General features: G+C 49.5%; 1 protein-coding gene and 1 long non-coding RNA gene across 3 annotated transcripts in view; one reads left to right on the top strand and one right to left on the bottom strand.

Annotated features, from left to right (window-relative positions):
* The window catches only part of Klhl3 (kelch-like family member 3), a 123225-nt gene that overhangs the window by 72510 nt on the left and 28685 nt on the right, over nt 1–22030 (bottom strand). For both annotated transcript variants that reach the window (XM_039096443.2, NM_001419643.1), the window contains 2 exons: nt 21764–21870; nt 7334–7455 (listed from right to left, as the gene is read on the bottom strand). In XM_039096443.2, coding sequence (XP_038952371.1) covers nt 7334–7455; nt 21764–21870 — 229 coding nt within the window. The remainder of the gene's footprint in view (nt 1–7333; nt 7456–21763; nt 21871–22030) is intronic.
* Nucleotides 6589–9932, top strand: LOC134482666 (uncharacterized). The gene is made up of 2 exons (XR_010059044.1): nt 6589–7203; nt 7447–9932. It is a non-coding gene; the product is annotated as an uncharacterized LOC134482666 (long non-coding RNA).

The raw sequence follows: 22030 nt of genomic DNA, 5'->3' as shown, positions 1-22030 counted from the left end.
TTCAGAGTGCGACCACAGAGGGAAGAGCTGGGTTTTCTTTTGAAAAGTCACAGGACACTTATTCTGCATCATGGAAAACAGAATAGTTCTTGCTTGGGTGTGTGCTCACATGTTTTTCCTAAGAACCAGGGGAAACTGGCTTGAGCAAGCCTGCTGGGAGCTCACTACCAACCCTCATCAAGCTTCCCACAGAGGCCCAAAACAAGACAGACGCCCTGCCCCACTGGACTCTGCAATCTCTCTCTCCCTCTCTCTCTCTCTCTCCCTCTCTCTCCCTTCTCCCTCTCTCTTCCTCTCTCTCTCCTCTCTCCCTCTCTCCCTCTCTCTCCCCCTTCTCCCTCTTCTCTCTCTCTTCTTCCTCTCTCTCTCCTCTCTCTCCCTTCTCCCTTTCTCTCCCTTCTCCCTCTCTCTCCCTCTCTCTCCCTTCTCCCTCTCTCTTCCTCTCTCTCTCTCCTCCCTCTCTCCCTCTCTCTCCCTCTCTCTCTCCCTTCTCCCTCTTCTCTCTCTTCTTCCTCTCTCTCTCCTCTCTCTCCCTTCTCCCTTTCTCTCCCTTCTCCCTCTCTCTCCCTCTCTCTCTCCTCTCTCTCTCCCTCTCTCTCCCTTCTCCCTCTCTCTCCTTTCTCTCTCCCTCTCTCTCCCTTCTCCCTCTCTCTTCCTCTCTTCCTCTCTCTCTCCCTTCTCCCTCTCTCTTCCTCTCTTCCTCTCTCTCTCCCTTCTCCCTCTCTCTTCCTCTCTTCCTCTCTCTCTCTCCCTTCTCCCTCTCTCTTCCTCTCTTCCTCTCTCTCTCTCCCTTCTCCCTCTCTCTTCCTCTCTTCCTCTCTCTCTCTCTCTCTCTCTCTCTCTCTCTCTCTCTCTCTGGAAGAGAAGGGCTGCCAGGATAACTTACCAAAAGGGAAAGTTGGGTGAAAACTACCTACCCAGCACCAGTTCCTCATAGCAATGCCCTGTTCCTATGTCCTTCCTCCCAGATGTCCCTCTGGTTCTCAGGGAGAGAGGCAGAGCCAGACCAACTCCAGCTGTTCCCATCTACAATGGCTTGTCCAGGAAGACACCTGCTGCGGGCATGGCTGCTTTTGTGGCATAACGTGTGTCTTTTTTTTTTAATATTTTAATTGCTGGGTGCTGATCTCCTCCCAAAACATCTCCTAGCCCTCTGTGTAGACTTCAATTGCCTCTATGTGCTTAGGCCCCAAACCATGCCCTTACTGATCCTTCCACAACGGGTAACCAACCGTCCTGGTCTGACAACACTGTTGGACGTCCCAGAGCTCCCGGTGCTGCAGGAGGACAGTGTCCCCTGTTCATCATCCTTGCCAAATGCACCCACTTCCGCCCCAAGAGCTCCACTGTGTGTCAGACCGAGCCAGGGTCTACCCTCTACAAGGAGAGCTCTGTCTGTCCACCAGCTTCTACTTCTCCCTGGAAAGGCCACTCCTCTAGCCCTCCACCCCGCCTCCCTCTTGCCGTGTCCCCAGCAAGGCTGGTTAAAGTTAACACAATGTCCTTGGTGTTTTCTGGCCCACTGATTCATTTCTGAAGAAGAAAGAGATAAAAATCGCCTTCGACTCGGAGTTGTAAAAAACGTAGGCAAACCCAACTAGAGCCCAACGCTGGCCACCCAAGCTCTACCAGGTCAGCCATAAACTTGGAAACTCAATTAACCTGTGGGCCGCTTGGCCTGGCCATACAGATCCCAAAACCAGATTAGTCCCTGCCTGCCCGTGAGGTGGAGACCCATTAGCCACTCTTGCTGGGTACATGCTAGGAATGGAAGGCTCCATACCACGTGACCCCACAGGACCACTCATCTGGCATTGTCTGACCCCACTAGTTCTAGGACAAATTTTTGGGGGGACCCCCTTGGTTGTAGGCGACTTGAAACACTTATGTATGCTAGCATGGGGTCCGGGTTAGCTCTAGCCAGTAACTCTCTGGATAGTCGAGACTCCTGCCTATCCCCGGACTGCATTCCCTGCCAAGCCCCAGCGAGACTATGCCGGAGACACGGCCTCCCTTCCTTCCCTCTGTAAGGATGGCACAGTTTAGTGCTTCAGTTTTGAAGTTCATGACAGCCAGCTCTAGAAGTACAATAACAAATTGTTTCCTGAGCGAGTGCCTTAGCCCCACGGCTCACAAAAACCCACTTAGCAGACAGAAACTAATGACAGTTTCCACCCCCACCCTCTTCTGGCTTGGCCCCTCCTACCTGAGAGCACCCCCTGACCTGGCTTCCCACAGTGAACTCTGCTGTGGTCTCATGGCTCCTACACTTCTTGATCTCTTGCTTAAAGGCCCTTTTCTGCCCTCCCTGGGTTCACCCAGGACAGGAAGATTAGAGGAAGCCATAATACTAAAGGGAAGGATGGGGAGACCCTGAGCTAAGCCGCCTTTCCTGCACTGTTGCTCAGAGATAGACCGAGGCCCTATCAGATAGGGCCACACACACAAACCCAAGCCCCCAGGGGATGGTAACAGGTGGGCCCCATCTTCCACATCAACAGGACTGGAGGGCATTTCCTCTTCTCTACTTCCTGAGCCCAGCACCACTTTCGGCTTTGAAGTGGGCTGTTGTGAGGATAGAGTCATAGGCTGGACTGCCTGCCACTGAGGAAAGGAGGAGTTAGCAGGAACTACCCATCAGCGTGGAAAATAACCCCAGGTCGAAAGCACCTAGCTTGCCATTCAGCACCTCATTCCTAAGAAAGCCTGGAATAGCCCACAGCAAGGAGTTTACAGTCCCTGGTCCCCTCCGCTTGCAACAGGCAGCCTTCCACTCCTCCTGTGCTGGACCTGTCTTGTTTGAGGAGGATATCCCGTTACTGGCTTTGCTTCCTTTTGCAAAAACAAGAGGAAATGCCCTGCCTCAGAAAACACCTAATCCTGGAACTCCATCCAGGGGGCGGGAGAAGGGAGCGGGGGCGGGAGGAGGGGGCGGGGGCGGGAGGAGGGGGCGGGAGGAGGGGGCGGGGGCGGGAGGAGGGGGCGGGGGCAGGCGCAAACGAGGGCGAGCGAGAGTGCCAGGTGAAGGGCGTCCAGAGCCCCTCCTGGCCGCACATGGGCACCCAGCGCAGGCGTGCTGAGCGGTGGTGCTTGTTAGAGCCATCTGAGGGGGAGGGAGGACACGGACAGCGGGGTGATCAAAGTGTCACTTTCAGCGATGGTGTTCCCACTTGCTGGTCATGTGGCCAAGGACAATGACCTCAGCTCTGTGTGTCTGCACCTCAACAGTACAGTGGGCATGGTCACGGTGGTGCCATAGGGCCGCTGAGAACCAAGCGGCTGATGCATTTATAGGACAGTGCCCAGCCACCAGCACTGTCTGTTTGGTTATAATTGACCACTAGGGGCAGAAACTGAGGCTCAGACCATTCACTTAAGAAATGAGTTCTTGGGCTGGAGAGATGGCTCTCAGGGGTTATGAGCGCTGACTGCTCTTCCAGAGGCCCTGAGTTCAATTCCCAGCAACCACATGGTGGCTCACAACCATCTGTAATGGGATCTGATGCCCTCTCCTGGTGTGTCTGAAGACAATGACAGTGTACCATGTACTTACATAAAACAAATGAAGAAGGAGAAGGAGGAGGAGGAGGAGGAGGAGAAGGAGGAGGAGGAGGAGGAGGAGGAGGAGGAGGAGGAGGAGGAGGAGGAGGAGGAGGAGGAGGAGAAATAATGAGTTCTGCACAGTCACTCGGTCCCCACCCCATTGTGTGACCCAGCGTTACTCGCAGGGACTGTGTTAGTCTCATTACCTAGGTGGTAATGGTGACAGTGGAGAGACTGCATGGCCCAGGTTCTAATCGCATTAGTAAGTCTCCGGACGGACTGTGGCCACCTCTGCCATGCCAAGAACCAGTTCTCCAAGGGCCAGGGACATGTGTGCACCCGAGAAGGGGTGAGAGTTAACTCTCAGGGTCATTCCACCAAGCCCCAACCTCTGACAGTAGCTCCCTCGGGGGACTCACAGCCTGGGCTAGGGGGATGGGCACAATGACAGAAGAAGTGAGATAGACCACCCCCTCTTCCTCCAAAGTCTGCCCCAAATGTTTCCTGAGTGTGATCTGTTCCTCTCCTCCTGTCAGGCAGTAGTGACTACTTCCTCCTGGACACCTCTGCCCGGGCCCACCATCTGTCTCCGCCTACAGATCAGCTGTTCCTTGGGAAGCAGCCTGTCTGAGCTACTCCTCTGTGGCCTTGCCGGCTGGTGCGGCTTAGCAGCTGGAGAAAAATGCTGAACGATCGTCCAAAGAAGAGACGAGATGTGTACAGCTCAGCACACGGGACAGCCCGGGGCCCTGCGCTCTTCCCCTCGATCCTCAGCAGATAGCCCAAAGGTCCCTCTCCTCACAAGAATGGCTGGTGCCTGGTCAGGCCTCAGTCCACGCCAAGCATTCCGGGTATACCCCGGGAGATATCGTACAGTATGTTCCGGCCTAGGAGAATCCCCAGCCACTTCTAGATCAGATGGGGTTAGCCCCACTCCCTTCACCATGACTCCTACTCGCCACCTGGCCACGGGTCCTCGGATGCCATTGGCATCGATGCCTGCCTTCTACAGATATGTGAGGGCATCACCCTGTTTAGGTAATACTATGTATGTGCTGTGTGCCAGGCCCTGGGCTACGGATGTGTCAGCAGGCTCTCTCCTCACGCCCGCCCTATCACAGCAAATGCTGTTCTCAAGACCGCATCGATTAAATGGCCCACACCAGCCCCATCAGAGTAAACGCTGTCATCAGGGCCAAGTCTAAGAAATGAAAACCCTGAGGCAAAGAGAGATCACCTAACTTGCTTCCGCATCACAGCCAGATAAGAACGGAAGCCAGGGTTTGAGCACAGGCAGTTTTCGAATACCTATGAAAATGGGTGCTCTTACGGCCTCTGCTTTGTGGAGAAGACTGAACTTGGCGATGGGGTGTCCAGGAAGTGGAAAGGCTCCAGCAGGTGGAGGGCAAGCATGCAGACTGAATGGTTTCTCTGGCAGTCACTGAGTCCCAGGGCGCTGTGAACCCGCGGCCATGTTGTCTCCCCATAATTCCTCCACCGGCTCTCTAAACTGCACTAACTCCACCCTTCCCTGTCCTTCCCCCTCCCTCTCAGACAAAGTTTTGGGGAGTTTTTTGTTTTGCTTATTTATTTATTTTATGTATATGAGTACACTGTAGCTGTCTTCAGACACAGCAGAAGAGGGCATCGGATCCCATTACAGATGGTTGTGAGCCACCATGTGGTTGCTGGGATTTGAACTCAGGACCTCTGGAAGAGCAGTCGGTGCCCTTAACCACTGAGCCATCTCTCCAGCACTAAAGTTGCTTTAAACAGTAATGACAAAGTCACTCTCTACAGAGCTCTGGTATCTGCTGTCACCACTTTGAAACAATGTGTTTTGTAAGCCAGCGAGATCAGCACTGGGTGAGACCAGAGTTGTAATAATTACCTTTTTACTGATGGATACCTATTACCTTTATGTATTATTAATCAATGCCTTAATTTCTTAATTAACACCTTAATAATGCATAATTATTTATTACTGTTTTGTTGCTGTTATCATCTCATCCCTGTCAGGAAGTAAGGACCAGAACAGAGTCCTTTCTAATTATCCAAATTACACATTTTAGCGTGCATATAGTTTGAGCCAGGCATGGTGGCACACGCCTTTAGGCACTCAGGCAGAGGCTGGTGGATTCCCCATGGGTTTGAGGCCAGCCTGGTCTACACCGGGAGCTCTGGGCCAGCCAGGACACTGAGACCTATATTTCTACAAATGTTGCTACAGTAACTATATAAAGCAGGAAATCTCCCTGGCACCGCTGGTTCTGCAGGGGTGATGCAATGCGCCTCGTTATCTGCCTGCCTGCCCCTGACCCCACGTTAGCACCTCCGCCCACCACTCATTCCTCAACCTCAGCTTGAAGCTTAACTCTTTAAAAAAAAAAAAACATCCTTCCCAAAATCCTTCCTTCATCCAGTGTCCCTTGGTATCTATCCTCTCTCACTGCAGGACTGCACAGATGGGACGCCTGTGTTTCTTTAACGGATCTCTAGCCTCATTCCCACACTGAGACAACAGGGGACCAGTGCTGTTACATGTACAGTGCCCGCGAAGGGTGTGGCGGGTAATAGGAACGCTGGGGCTAAGTTGAAAGAAAGAGCAATCAAGCCAGTCTCTCAGACAGCTCCAACCTGGAGGTGTGGTGTCTCAGTAGGAAATGGGTCACCTAAGGGGCATTAGTTAGCCTCAGGAAATTAGGTGGCTTTGTGCAAAAACAAAACAACAATAAACCCTTCAAAACACATCAATTCTGTTACTCTTGGAAGGGCAGAAGAACGTAACCTTATCTGTTCGGCCCTGTGATCTGTGCGGGTCAAGACCGACCCTCCCCAATCATCTCCCCAACTGAAGCACAGTATGTGTGTCCTCTCTTGGGTCCTCCTTTCCAGGCTCTAGGTGGCTGAGGGTCAGGCGGGGTTGAGAAAGAGGGGAAAGATGCGCACAGCATGTCATCGCCACACACTCTGGTGAGACTGGGTCCTCGTGCTCGCCCTCCACGTGCTAGGGGCCTTGCATGCGTGACCAATGCTGTCAGGTAAACAGCATGAAGGGTCTCTCACCCCCTGAGACAAAAGGGCAGCCTGGGGAGGAGAGGAGTCATGGAGCTTCTGGTTCCTCCTTCGTAAGCTAAGTACAACATGAGCTTAAAACTCCTCACTCCTGGTTGGCGGTTTGCTTTTTTTGTTGTTGTTGTTTTTGTCTAGGCTCCGCCCCACAGTTACCTGGCAACAGCCAGGTATGCCTGACTCACTATGAAAGGGCTGTTTGCCCCCTCTCTCCCTCCCTCCCTCTCTCCCTCTCTCCTCCCTCTCTCCCTCTCTCCTCCTCCCCCCTCTCCCTCTCTTCCCCTCCCCCCTCCCCCTCTCTCCATTGCCCCCTCTCCCCATCTCTCTCCACATGCTCATGGCCAGCCTCGTCCCCATGTCCTGCATGGGCCCGCAGAGCACTCCCTTCCCCCACACCATACCGCGCCTCCACCAAACCTATTTCTGGTCTCTCCTATCTTTTTATAAAACTCCTCACTCAGGGGTTGGGCTCACGCTACGGTACTACTACGTAACCTGAGGGCGGAAGGAACAGCTTATACCGGGCATGCGTTGAACAGACAAGGGTACGATTCTTCCGCCCTTACGCTGTGCCCGGCACGTGCCCAGGTAAAGTGATGTCATCCCATGCAGCTTTGTTTCCCCGTTTAGTGACCATGAGGAGCCGTGAGAGTTAAAGGGTAGGACGCTGACGTGGCGGGTCCTGAGTGGGCGGCGTGTGGGCCACCGGTGGGATTACCTGCACGTTCTCCTCCGTCACCTCTATCTCCGCGGTGTAGATGTAGTCGATGAGCTTGCTGAGGGTCTGTCCGTCCACGTCCTTGATTTCAATCTTCTTGGCTTTGCTCTCAGACATGTCACCTGCAGTTCCACAACAAAAACAGAAAAGGACAGGAATTTGGCACCTGTGGCCTCCTGCACTGTTGTCTTGGAAATGTGGAGCGCTCGCCTGTGCCCCTGGAAACCACTGGAGAGAATCGGGCACAGGGACGTCAAGGTCATAACGTCCTTGCTTCTCAGACACCAACTGTAGGCATTCTGCGTTCGGCTGCCTGTTTCTGTAGACGGGGCTTTGAAACGTACTTACCGACAACTGTATCTGGGGCCAGGCCTGGTGAGCGAGCCCTTTGCTAGCCCTGAAGGAGGGCAGGCCTTGTAAGAGGAATCTAAATACGCACAAATTATCATGACAACATGAAAAATTAGTATTTGTTCATTGTTAACTATGGCCAAAACACTGGGTGAATCACTTTAAATTCTTGCCTCTTCCAAACTTCGTGGAAATGTGTGATGGTTGTAAAAATTAGCATCATTTTACACAGAGGAAAAAAGGAAAAGACAAGGCCCAGGAAGGGAGCTGGTTCATCTTGTGGTCAAACATATAACAGCCGAGGTGGGCTGAAAGGGGATCCTGACTTCAGAATCCACAGCTTTAAACACCATGAAACACAGCCCCAGGGAGAAGCACAGAGAAGGGACCCACACCACACATGGGTGCTACAGAAGACCTCCCAGGAGAGCGCATACCTATCTGGGGGTGACAGGATGAGGTTCAAGAGACAGCAAAGCAGGGAAGGAGGGGCCAGGCGTGGGCCCAGTGTAAAGGAGAGAGGCTCCAAGAGGATACTGTATCTGAGAGACAGCGAGAGGCTGACATGGCTGGTCACAGCATGGAAGGAAGCTAGAGAGGGATCCGTGGCCATAGCGGGTAGAGCGGTACTCGTCACACAAGGGAGCTTCGTGGAAACGGTGACAGCGCTGAGGTCCTAACCAGAAGCACGAGAACAAATGGAATGCCCTTCTGAGGACTTCATCCGTGATCTACATCGTGCCCACTCTTCCCTCTCCTGCTGCAGCCCCTCTCGTGCCCCACAACTCCCTCTAGAAGTCAAGACCTTCTCTTCCACACATATATGTCGAGATAAATACAACCTGCTGGGTCCAGGTAGTGGTTCTCAAACGTCTATGTGTTTAGGGCTGACCATTCAGGATGGGATAAACTATGGGAGGCTCCTCTCTGGAAAAGACAGACCTCTCTCTCTCTCTCTCTCTCTCTCTCTCTCTCTCTCTCTCCCTCCCTCCCTCCCTCCCTCCCTCTCTCTCTCTCTCTCTCTCTCTCTCTCTCTCTCTCTCTCTGTGTGTGTGTGTGTGTGTGTGTGTGTGTGTGTGTGATCGTTAACTGCCTGTAGCTCTCCATCTAGGGATGGGGTCTTTCGAGATTTCCCCCATCCACGGTCCACAGTGACATGTCAACTGGTGTTGTCCTTCGGAGGTCCCGTATGTTGTTAGGATTTCCTGGGAGCAGCTCCTTGTCCCAGATAGAAGACTTTGTCTCCCAGCACACGTGTCCTGGGCTTGTGGCTCTTACAATCTCTCTGCTTCCTGTTCCTCGGGTGCTCCCAGAGCCTTTGGCACAGGAGTTACGCTCTGGATGTGTTGATAGGGGATCGTTTTGACCAGATATGGATTTCTCTGATGGTCTACAGCAGGAGATTTCTGAATGAAATCCTGGATGCAGAGGTGGGAGAGAGCTGAACTGGAGGCAGGAAGAACCGCCGGGAGCTCCTGATAATAACCCAAGAAAGAGTTCGCAGCCAGAAGTGAGACCAATAACAGCACCGCACTCCCAGTCACGAGACCCCGGCTGCTGCTGGTGCCAGCCTAGAACTGAGCCTCTTCAGCAAGTTCTGGGACTTGAGGTAGCAGACAGCAGGGGGCACAAATCAGAGGGTAGTGTGGCTCCAAGAGACTATGCAGTCAGATGCCCTGATGTAAGCCTGCCAACAGCCCAACGGTTGGCAGCACCTAGAGGATTCAGCACAGTACAACCCTGGGTTCCCTGCACCCAAGAAAGCAGTGTGGTGCATTACGTGGTCTCCTGATGCCCACCCCAAGCTACGCAATCACACAATCAGTCCACGGTCCCCGCCCTGCCACAGCTCCAGGTCACATGACTGGAATCACAGGGAAAGTGGGTGGTGTTGGATTCCTCAGATCCTGCCTGCTCGTCTCCTTGTCAGACAAAGGAGGCCAGGAGCTCCCGAGTCTTTCCCTTCTCTGGGTACTGTGAAGGTGGATGACTAGAGCTCACTTCGTCCTGAGGCTGGAGGCCATGGTGAGAAGGCAGGAGGGAAAGGCGGTGGACTCCTCCTGCCCCCTAAGACGGGGTCCCAATCCTCCAAAGCTTATGCTGGGTCATACGAACAGGAAAACAAGTGCAGGCAAAGAACTCAGAAGTTTATGGTTTGTCCCTCCAGATGGCTATTTAGAAGTTCACTGACTAGGGTCCAATGCTAATTGTATCCCAAAAGTCAATTAAAGAACATAGGCCTCGGAAATGGGGTTTTGAAAGAACAGTCTGCTGTAAGAAACCAGAGGCAAGATGGTCAGGCCCGGGTTGACGGCCTTTTCCTCTGTGGAATCTGTGTGTGGGAGTCAAGTCAAGGTTTTAGAACTTTAAACAAAAAGAAACTGTTAAGACCGTATGAATAATCTGTGCGTGCGTGCGTGCTTGCATGTGTGTGTGTGTGTGTGTGTGTTCACACATGCATGGGTACAGAGGTCAGAGGGGCTCTATTTTCTGGGGCAATAACAGATTTATCAAATTCAGGTTTCTGTGGCCTGTGGGTCAGCATCCTGTGCAGTGCTCACAGTGAGTCCACATCTCTCTGCCAGTGCTCGCCAATGTACGGCTGTTCAGCTTTACGCCACCCTGAATACCATGTGCACTGTGCACTACCTGAAACACATTGGCTCGGTCACGTGGGGTGTTTCACGGACTGCATTGGTACAGCACATATAAGTTGTTCTGCACCTACAGAAACAGAATCATTTAAATGGGGAAAATAAGGAATTTTAGGAATTCCCCTACTGCCATTCTTTGGCATACACCGAAGCAGCCTTTCTCTGTACCGGGCTGTGTTGGAGTGTTTGGTTTTAGAAATTGCTATCTGAAATGAAGGAAACTGCCACAGAGGGAAACACAGAAGGGGAGAGAACATTTGCTAAGTACGCCAAAGACACGGGGTCACCATTTAGAATACATGAGACAAACAACTGAGTGTCAGGGAGTAGAAGCATTTGCCACACAAGGCAGATGGCCAGAGTCTGGATCCGCAGAACCCGTGCGTTCCTACAGGAGACGGGAGGGAGAGGCAGTGAGGGGGACACAGAAGGATCTCAAGAAGACAGAGGGCCAGCCTGGGCTACTAAGTGGTGACGGGATTCTGTATCAACATGGTAAGAAGGGGTACCTACGTATGTGTAAGAAGGAGAACCACCAACACCCAAAGGCTGTCCTCTGACTTCCACACACATGGTATGCTTACACACACACACAAACACACACACATACCTACACACATAAACACACATACACACACAAACACATACACATACCTACACACACAAACACATAAACACACACACACAAACACACATATACCTACACATACAAACACACATACACACACACACATACCTACACACACAAACGCACACACATGGATGTGCTTACACACATGTACACATAAACAAACAGATAAATACAAACACATAAACACATACATACATATACACACATACACACACATACCTATACACACAAACACATAAACACACATACACACACATATGCACACACACAAACACACACACATACCTACACACACAAACACATAAACACATACTCATACACACACACACTTACACACACACAAACACATACACACACATACCTACACACACAAACACATACACAGTCATATACACACACACGTGTGTGCTTACACAAACACACACATACCTACACACATAAATATACACAAACACATGCATACACATACACACACAAAAAAACTACAAATTAAACATATACACACTGAGTCATTAAGTAAACTAAGTATTTCTCAAAAGTAGAAGCAAAAGTGGCCGGTGTTTTGTTTGTTTGCTTGTTTGTTTTTGAACTGTCCAATGTCATTAACTGTCCATCACAGCCCAGTCAGAATGGTTATCACCAAGAAAACCAGTGACAATAAATGCTTCCAAGGATGTGTGGAGACAGAAGTGTATTCAGAGCTGGCGGGAGTGTAAACTGGAGAGGCCATTGTGGTCATCTGTTTCCTAAAAACTTAAAAAGAGAACTCCTTGGGGGCTGGAGAAATGGCTCAGTGGTTAACAGCACTGACTGCTCTTCCAGAGGTCCTGAGTTCAATTCCCAACACCCACATGGTGGCTCACAGCCATCTGGAAGGAGATCTAATAACTACTTCTGGTGTGTCTGAAGACAGCGTACTTATGTTTAATAAATAATAAATTTGAGAGGGACGGGGAGAGAGAGAGAGAGAGAGAGAGAGAGAGAGAGAGAGAGAGAGAGAGAGAGAGAGAGACTTGGTAAGCCAGCCACACCAGCCCTGAACACACTGAACATCCCTGTTTGTTGATGCTCCATTCATAAGAGCAAGGAGTGGAGTAAGCTGGACATCGACCAATAGCCAAGTGGGGAAGAGGCACCCACATACACAATGGACTTTTACTCTAACGAAGAGGTCTACAAGAAAACACTATATCAAGGAAGATAACCTAGGTTCAGAAAGATGAATATTGTGTATGGAGCGTAGCTTCCTAGTTTGCGTGTGTGTGTGTGTGTGTGTGTGTGAGTGTGTGTGTGTGTGTGTGTGTGTTGGGTGGGGCCAGGGGACACACAACATAAAACAGCCACCATGAGAGCGGGGATGGGAACAGAGACGTCAGAGACTGAGCAGAGGGAAGACAGAAGAACACAGGTGACCTGAAGGGAAAGGCCGCTGGGGCTGTAGACACACAAAAGGAGGCAGGGGGATGGACGGGGACAGGAATCAATAGCTGTTGTGTTTGAAGTGCGGAAATACTCTGTGTGCTGGCTAAAAAACAAAACGCAGGTCTTTTTTAAAAAAATGCCGTTTGAGTTTCTGACCTGAATTTCAGTTCTTAGAACACTCTATAAAATTCTGACTCGCGATTAGGACAGCGACTTTCAGAAGGTTCCAAACACACTTTTGCCACTTTGAACTACGTATGCGTGTGCAGCGGCACTCATGACACTGACAATCAAATTAGAATAACCCACTCTGAAGATCGCTGAAGGGTTCTGTGCCCTGCAGTATGAGATACTCGGTCAAAGCGGAACTCTCTGTGTCCACTCGTCTCATTAGCGTGAGAATACCTTGAGATCTCTACGAAGTGGTAAAACCCTATGTATACCAAGTAATTTCCTTACAAGCCTCTGAGCACACAGATCATCCGGAAGCACACAACCCCAGCATGCTCAAACCAGACGGGATAATGCGCTCCCTTAATTCCAGCACCTTCAGGGAGGTGGGGGCAGGAGGTTCACCCTTGGCTAGACAGTGAGTGTCTAGGTCAGGCTTTCCTCTCCCCAAAGATAAAAAAACGCAAGTAAAAGAATCGACTCAAAGTCAATTCCTCCATGGCGTTATCAACTGATATCTGTTTTCATATTCACGTACGGCCCACCGTCATGAGCGGAGCGCGTTTAAGAAACCCAACTCTAGGGGCTGGGAATTTAGCTCAGTGGTAGAGCGCTTACCTAGGAAGCGCAAGGCCCTGGGTTCGGTCCCCAGCTCCGGAAAAAAAAGAACGAAAAAAAAAAAAAAACCCAACTCTAAGGGCTTCTCTGTGCTTCTTTGGATAACTGTGAAATTCCAGTAAACAAGAAAAATAACACAAGAAAGATGATGCTGGGGCTTGAGGCAGCAGTCAGCGTCTACGCACTCTGTGTAGCGTCTTCAAGGAGGGTCAGTGAGCAAAGGTTCCTGACCCCAAGACTGGAGCTCAAACATCTAAAGCCCACAGGTATCCTCTGATCTCCACACAAATGCTATGATGTGGGCATGCACACACAAAACACGTGCACATGCAAATATACAAAGTAAGTGTTTAAAAAGAGAGTTCCCGGGGCTGGGGATTTAGCTCAGTGGTAGAGCGCTTACCTAGGAAGCGCAAGGCCCTGGGTTCAGTCCCCAGCTCCGGAAAAAAAGAACCAAAAAAAAAAAAAAAAAAAAAAAAAAGAGAGTTCCCTTGTGGTGAACTAAGAAATGTAATTGTAGTCATACAACTATAGAAAACAACCTTACAATTTTCTAAAATTTTCGGTGTGTGTGTGTGTGTGTGTGTGTGTGTGTGATGCTTACATGAATGTGAGTTGACATGTGTTGGTCATAGTAGACATATAAAGGTTTGAGGACAACATTAGCTTCCCTTTTTTTAACCAGTGCGTCCCAGGGATCAAACTCCTGTCAGCCTTAATTTTATTAACCTCCATGAAGCAGCAGAAATGACTATACTATACCAAATTAAGATTTTAGCTTAAATTGGCCCTGAACATGGCAGTAATAAAAGCCTCCACACTGGACTAGGCCCTCTGTTAAGTGATATCCACAGAACGCGTTTGACCCTTGTCACAGTTCCCAGAGCTGAGTGACACTTCTGCCATCTACAAATTATTGAACTGGCATTTCGAGAGTTGTTTATACACAGATGAAAGACTTGAAGTTGGCTTAACTCTAGACCTACTCTAGACTCAGATCTATAATAGACTCTAGATTCATAGTTAATAAATCCCTCCATATTTTGACCCCAACACTGGCCAACATGGGTCAACAGTCTAAGGGCAAGTCACCATTAGATACCTAGCTAGTGAGAACCGAGAGAACGAGGTCTTGCCAAGCTTGTTCCCAGCAGCCTTGGCACATAACAGAAGGGCCAGCCTGAAACAGGTGCCAAGGAAATATTTTTCAGAGCCAAAGGAAGAAGTTTTTTCTTGGTAGCTCATGCCGCGGTGAGCTGCAGTCATTCCTTATGGAGAGAAGCCATCCAGGGGCTTGGTCATTCTTTGTCTTGTTTCGTTTCGTAAGACAGGGTCTCATTGTGTAGCCCAGGCTGTCCTCAAATTCATAATCCTCCTGCCTCAGCCTCCCAGGTGCCACCGCATCAAGCTAGGACCTCGGTGGTCCTTCTTGAGTCTTCACAAACCTCTAATAGTTTGGCAAAATAGTTCTAGGAAATAGAAAGCCGGACCCTGTTTCTTTTCCCATCTCCAAGCTCACCCCAGGGGCCACTTTTTCCCAGGGACCTCTGCCAGACACCCCTGAGAAACTCACTTTACATATCTTTGTAGAGATGCTTGGCATACATTAACATGCATGTCCAACGAGGGGCAGACATTCGTCCATTCAGCTAGCACACACCAAATATGCCTCTCATGCTAGGTCTAGGGCCTAAGTGAATAAGCCGTCGACCTGCCCTCTCTGAGCTGAGTCCGGTGGTTGGATTTATGGGGGATGGAGGTAGACACCATCAAACCCATAACTGCAAAGGGTATTAAACACTAGAAAAGGGAACTCTGCTCAAAAGACTAACGGCCAGGACACCCTGCACCCCGACGATGAACACACAAGAGCACGCATTTGCTTTCCTGGTCATGGAGTCCACCGATCCCATTGGATTGGTTTATATTTAAAAGCCTACTCTGCAGAGTGAGTCCCAGGGCATCCAGCAATACACAGGGAAACCCTGTCTTGAACAAAACAAACAAACTAAAAGCAAAAGCAAAAAGGCACTGATCTGGACGAGTCGTAACTATTCAGACATGTAAAGGTTTGAGGACAACATTAGCTTCCTTCTTTTTACCAGTGGGTTCCGGGGAATCAAACTCCTGTCTTCAGGCTTGTGAGAAGACATGAGAATAAGGGAAAGTGTCCCAGAAGAGGGACTAGAAGTGAGGGAGAATGTGACCTTCATAGAAGCATAAAAGGTTCAGTCTAGAATTAGTGAGGTAGATCAGCACAGAGAGCACTGACCACAAAAGCTTGACTTGGCCCCACCTGGAACCCATGACACAAGGAGAGAACCCACCTTCAAAACTGTCCTCTGACCTCCCCACACATTCTGTGGCATGAATACATGTGCGTATACACAGACTCACACACACACACACACACACACACACACACACACACACACATGTACATGTACATGTACATGTGTGCATGCACATGTATATACCCATGAATGCACTTGCAGGATGCAGGATGTGGGCTGCCTACATGCTAACAGACAACATAAAGAGTTCAGACTTCCTGTGAAGGTAGTAGGAAGTCCCGATAGAGTTTCAGTAGCTGAAGGTGCATCATATGCTTGTCTTGGGAAGATCTCTGTAGCTACACCATGTGGTTTAGGAGTGGGAGAAAAAGCCTAGAAGCAGGTTAACCAGTGAGAAAACCCCTTTAAAGAGCAAGGTAAAGACTCTGCTGTCTTGGACTAAAAGATTTGAATTTGAAGTCTTCAGACTTTGCATTTGGACCTTGAATTCACTCCCTTCTCAGAACTATAGAAAACACCAAAGAACAACTAATTCCATGATCCTATCAGGTACAAGAGTCCATATCCTAGATTCTACAAGCATACTGAATGTATGAATGAGACCTTTTTAGAAGAAAGGCTGCCAAACAGGAACAGGTGGACAGAGACTCAACCGAGCAAGGAAAAGAAAAATCCTTAATTACCATGTAAGATTCAATAAGTCTAGAAAAATCACTGGCTTATCTTCCAGACAGTCCTATCCTATTAGTAAGCAAACAAAGGCTTGATAATGAGAAACTGTATATTGGCAGTAGGGCTCTGAAGAGCATGTCCTTGCAGGGAAGAAAAGGCTATGTTCAAGAGCCCTTGTGGTGGAGAATTCTCCCTTCCTCCTGTGTTGAATGATCTCTACCGTAATTTTATCCTGTGCACTAAGGAGAAAGAAAACAGAAAAACAATTACCCCTTACTCCATGATCCCTCACATGTGTTAAGATGGTGTTTTTAACCCTCACCCAAGTTCTAAGATGTGCCTTGCTCAGCTAGAGCTGAGCTCGTAAGGCCCCACTGCAGTTGTTAATGTCACACACAGTAAAAAGAAATATTCTATCTTTTCCCTAAATCTTAGCCAGTCCTCCACAGTCGGTGGCCTGAGCGATTTTATTGCCAAGACCTAACTTCCCTCTCCTGGGAAAAAAAATATTTCTAGTCCTGCCTTTATCCCTAGACTGGGTAAGAAGCAAAGGAGCCAATGAGAGTGTGAAGGCTAGGAAAAAGTGAGGAAGATCACCCAAGCATCCAAACCCCCTGGAACCTCATCCCTCCTCTTGCTTGGGTAGTAATAGAAGGAAATTCCTGTGTAGTCATAAAAATACTTAACATTTTCCCTCCACTCTCAGAATGGTACTTCCTACTATTGTGACTGCCACTACCACCATCACCCTCACCACCAACACCACCAGCATTAGCATCACCTCCACCATCATCACCACTAACATCATCATCACCATCATCATGACCACCACCACCATCATCACCATCACCACTACTGCCATCAGTGACTATAACACACTAGGATCAAGAAAATGGAACCAGGATATTACCAAGGTTTTGTTTGAGTTGAGAGCCCAAATGTGTTTTATTTTAGCCATTATGATAGGACTAAGGCCCTGAGCTCACGTACCCCCTTAGACCTCGACTTCTTTAATACCATAAAATGAGGCTTGTTTTTTAACGTATCTAGAAGACATGTGTGTTAAGACCTCTGAATAAAAGCACAGCAGGAAGCAAAACCCATAGTAAAGGACAAAACAAAAGGAGAACAAGGTGAGTAGAAAGGTGGTTCAGCAGTTAAAAATCACATTGCTCTTGCAGGGAATTCAAGTTCAATTCCTGGCTCTATGTTGGGGCAGTTACAACTGTAAGTCAAACAACAGGGGATCCATATCTCTGGTCTCTGTGGTCACCTGAACTCACGTGTACATGCCCTGCACATAGATGCATGATTTAATGATGATGATGATGATGATGATGATGATGATGATGATAACAACAATAATAATATAAATCTCTTTTTAGAGAGAGGTGGGGGGAGTTGGCCAGGCTGTCATTGTGTCTGCTGACATGGCGGTACAAGATAGCAGAATGAGAAAGTCTTGCACCTCCCATATTCACAACTAAAGGCTGGGCAGTGCACAGCCTGCAGGCCTCGCTACTCGATCTCTGCTAAAAGCAGGGGAAGCGATTAAGCTGCAAGTCCACGCCAGACGGCACATGGAACTGTTTGCGGGAAGGATGGATGGCTCCCGTGCTATCGTGGGGCGGACATGGTCTGGGGTGTGGATTCACATTCAGAACAATGAAAAGACAGCTGTAGTTAAGCCTGACTGAAAGACTGTGCCACATGCCTCCTCAGTCAGAAGAAAACCACGAGTGCGTTCCTTCCCTCTGGCCTTGAGCAGGCTGAGAGAAACAGACAGGGGCCACCTGGGCCGTTCGGGTTGAGTTTATGCCATTAGAAGCCAAATCTGATGTGTAGGAACGTTTTTGCAATGTCACTTGGGTTTTAAGCAGAGCCAAGAGGTCTCTAACACAGTCTCATGAGGTGCTAGTAGGTGGACAACAAGATGGGCCAACTGGGGGTCTAAATGACGTCTCAAAGAAATCAAAAGAAGATCAGAAAATGTGAGCAAACAAAAAGGAAAGTTGATATGCACCTCGGCAATTCAGGGGCGCACCTTTTCCAACTGCCTACTCATAGGTATGTACTTATGTCTTCAAAATGTCTACGGTTGGGACTGAAGAGACGGCTCAGCAGTTAAGGCACTGGCTGCTCTTGCAGGGGATCCAGGTTCAGTTCCCAGCCCCAACATGGTGGCTCATAAGCATCTATAACTCTGGTTCCACAGGATGCAAAGCCTTCTTGGGACCTCTGTGGGCACCGGGCATGTACAAGGTGCACGCAGGCAAAACACTTACATGCCTAAAACAGAAAGATCTAGAAATAGACTTATTTTAGTGTGGATGGCCTTTCGCCTAGTACTTCCTGTCCTAGGAACCTATTCTAAGGAAATGATTAGAAATGTAAATAATGATTAAGATGCAAAGATTCCCAGGAAAACACTTAGCGCTAACGGAAAATGTTACTTGCGTTCCGGCAAGTAAGGGGACAGACGTCCAGTTAAGGAGGGAATCTTATAAAGTTACTGATATGATTTCGTGGATGTGGAACCGTGTTCAGGATGGACCGCTGAGTGTCGTTGAGGTTTAGCAAGCACCTGCTCAGGGCAGGTTTTGGGTAAGCAGATACAGCAATGACTGACGAGGAAAATCAGAGATTAAGGGAGTTAAGGGAGTACTAAGGAGCCGTGTAAGGCATGCTGGGAGCAGGTGACAACTGGATTGAAGGAAGTTTGGAGGGAACATCATGCAAGACTTTGCTAAGGCACTGACACTTAAATTGTAATGAAGGATGAAGTGGGGTTAGGCGGAACAGAAATGGGAAGGAAAACCATTCCAGATTAATAGCGGTTTTTAAATATGTATTTATGGGCTGGAGAGATGGCTAAGTGGTTAAGAGCACTGACTGCTCTTCCAGAGGTCCTGAGTTCAAATCCCAGCAACCACATGGTGGCTCACAACCATCTGTAATGGGATCTGATGCCCTCTTCTGGTGTGTCTGAAGACAGTGACAGTGTATTCATATACATAAATAAATAAGTCTTTTAAAAAAACTATGTATTTATGAAAGCACAGCTATTCAAATATATGTGAGTCTGTTTGTGCTCAAAGACATTTTGTGGGTGTACATAGCTATAAATAGGACCTGTGAGAGAACAGTCCCCTAAGTGCTATGGTGCATGCATTTATTCCTGTTTCGATTTCCCTTCGTCTGTTGCTCGTTCATGTTTTCTGATTTTTCTTCCTGTAGTCAAGATGCGTGAAAGGTGCTCGGATGGGAGGACGGATAGGAGGAAGGATAGAGCAAAGACATGTGAACGGTATTCAGACGGATGGGAGGAAGGATGGATAAAGATGAGGATGTAGGGTGACCGGGTCCGTGGAGGGCTTGTGCTGTGCGGAACGTTAGAACTCCTTCCTCTCTTGATTCTCTCCCCCCCTTCAGACAAGATCGGTCCAGAAGCATGCACTCCCCCAGCTGACCCTGTTGGCCATGGGGTCCTTCCGGCCAACCCTTCAATTCATTATCTAAGCAGACTCCTCTGTCAACACTGAACTTGCGAAACCACGCATACGAAGAGTATGACTGGCTGAGCCACGCGCTGCCGAAACTGTGGCCGAATAACTATTGGAGACGAGATTAAATTATTCTAAAACCGCAGGGTTTGGGTGAAGGAAAGAGGGGGAAGAATTAAAGCCCTTGCAGCTTGAGATTGAGAACACTCTGAAGAGAGGACGGCTCAAGATCCCCAGGTTTGTCAGGTTTCCCAAGCTATGTGGTAGAAAGTCTGTCCTGGCACAAGGGAGACGAGGATGCCTCGTGTACTTCAGCAGGTGCACAGCTCCAAGCTAAGACCACTGCTTCATGTTTCGAGTCAGGGGATCATTACAGCCCAGCATCAAGGCCCTCCAACAAGGTCACTCCAGCCCAGCGGTGTGTTACAGTGGGGAAAAAATTAGATTCTACCAAGTCAAAGCATTTTCGTTCCCAGCTCTTTGCAAGCTCCTCCTCCAACCTCACGAATTCTCCGTTGTGAGCAGAATGCACGCACCACAAGACAAGACGTGCCTCACAACCGTGCAGCGGACATTCCATCCCCACGTTAACAAAATACACACATCTCATGAGTATTTAAGACATTGTGTCTTAGTTATAGACACCGTGACCAAGGCAACTCTTCTAAGGACAACATTTAATTGGGGCTGGCTTACAGGTTCAGAGGTTCAGTCCATTATCATCAAGGTGGGTAGCATGGCAGTCATAGTAAAGAAGGAGCTGAGAGTTCTACATCTTCATCTGAAAGCTGCTAGGAGAAGACTGGCTTTCAGGCAGCTAGGATGAGGGTTTTATAGACCACCCTCACAGTGGCACACCTACTCCAACAAGGCCACACCCACTCCAACAAGGCCACACCTACTCTAACAAGGCCACACCCACTCCAACAAGGCCACACCTACTCTAACAAGGCCACACCCACTCCAACAAGGCCACACCCACTCCAACAAGGCCACACCTACTCTAACAAGGCCACACCCACTCCAACAAGGCCACACCTACTCTAACAAGGCCACACCTACTCTAACAAGGCCACACCTACTCTAACAAGGCCACACCCGCTCCAACAAGGCCACATCTCCTAACAGTGCCACTCCCTGAGCCAAACATATTCAAACCATGACACAGGGTAACAAATAGGTCAAACAACCCATCTTCCCAAGAAATGAGGAGACAGGTTAAAAAGCAGACAGCTATAGTATTTTTTTTTTAAATAGTTCTGACATAGGATAGAAAGTGCCTTTGTGCGGCGCTATGATGGTGATAGGGAGGGGGCTTTTCTGAGGGGAGCGCATGCGCAGCACCAGAGCCGGCCCACTAGTGTTGTAGATTCGAGGGGATGGATACCACACTCAGAGCATGCACAGGCCGCTTAGAAAGCATGTGGCAGGGACACCTGACCAGGCTTGGTGACTCAGAAACCCAGATAGCATCCTCCAGCAGCAGGCATTAGGAGAGAGCCATCCACACACGTGGTACAGAGAGGTGCTGACAACAGAAAACTCAGCCGATGGGTTTCAGGGATTCAGCCCAGGCATCACGCGTGTGAGATCCTTAGGCAAGACAACTTCTTCCCTGAAAACCTGGCAACAGTGATGCAGACATTCTTCTACCATCCTCCACGTGTCTAGACCTTTATGGGTGCTACAGGAGACCCCTGGCCCCTGCCTGGGAGAAGTGGCCAGAGACAAGGTGTAGTCCCCGTGGGAAAGCACTAGGCCAGGTGTGAAAAATCCGAGTCCTACTCAGTGGATAATGTCCCGGTAATCCGACCTCTTCTCTTGTCTCTGCCTCAGCCCTCAATAGATGGTACAGAGGTCCACACCGTTAACAAGCGTCCCACGTGACTGTGACGGTGGCGCTTGAGACTAATGAACCCTTTGACGCTGTCTCTCTGATCCCTGTGGGGTCTGGCTGACCCAGCTGAGGCTTCGGTTCCCTCCAGTTCTCCACAGATGATCCTCAGAACGGGTTGCATAGCTTTGCCTCCCCCCCCACCCCCGCTTCCCCCACCCCATTAGGCCGCCCTTGGTATTCGCCCAGCGCCTCGCGCAGCTGTGCGCCCTCGCCTTACCTGTGAACATCGCACAGAAGTAAGGGCTGCAGGCTGCCAGGACCACGCGGTGGGCTTCTACCTCCACGTCCTCTGCCACGATCATCACGTCACACAGCAGCCGCTTACTGTAAGACACCAGTGAGGTGACAGAAAGAGTCACAGCATGGACACACACACCCCCGTCCCACCCGGATCACACGCTATCAATACAGAGGCCTGGCGCGGGGACGCGACTACTCTGCGTCTATTGGGCCCAAAGTTGCTTCATTTCTCTTCAGGACCCTG

The sequence above is a fragment of the Rattus norvegicus genome, chromosome 17, assembly GCF_036323735.1.
Source record: "Rattus norvegicus strain BN/NHsdMcwi chromosome 17, GRCr8, whole genome shotgun sequence".
NCBI classification, from domain to species: Eukaryota; Metazoa; Chordata; class Mammalia; order Rodentia; family Muridae; genus Rattus; species Rattus norvegicus.
The sequence above is the reverse complement of the archived record's forward strand: the minus strand, read 5'-3'. Positions and strand labels throughout refer to the sequence as shown.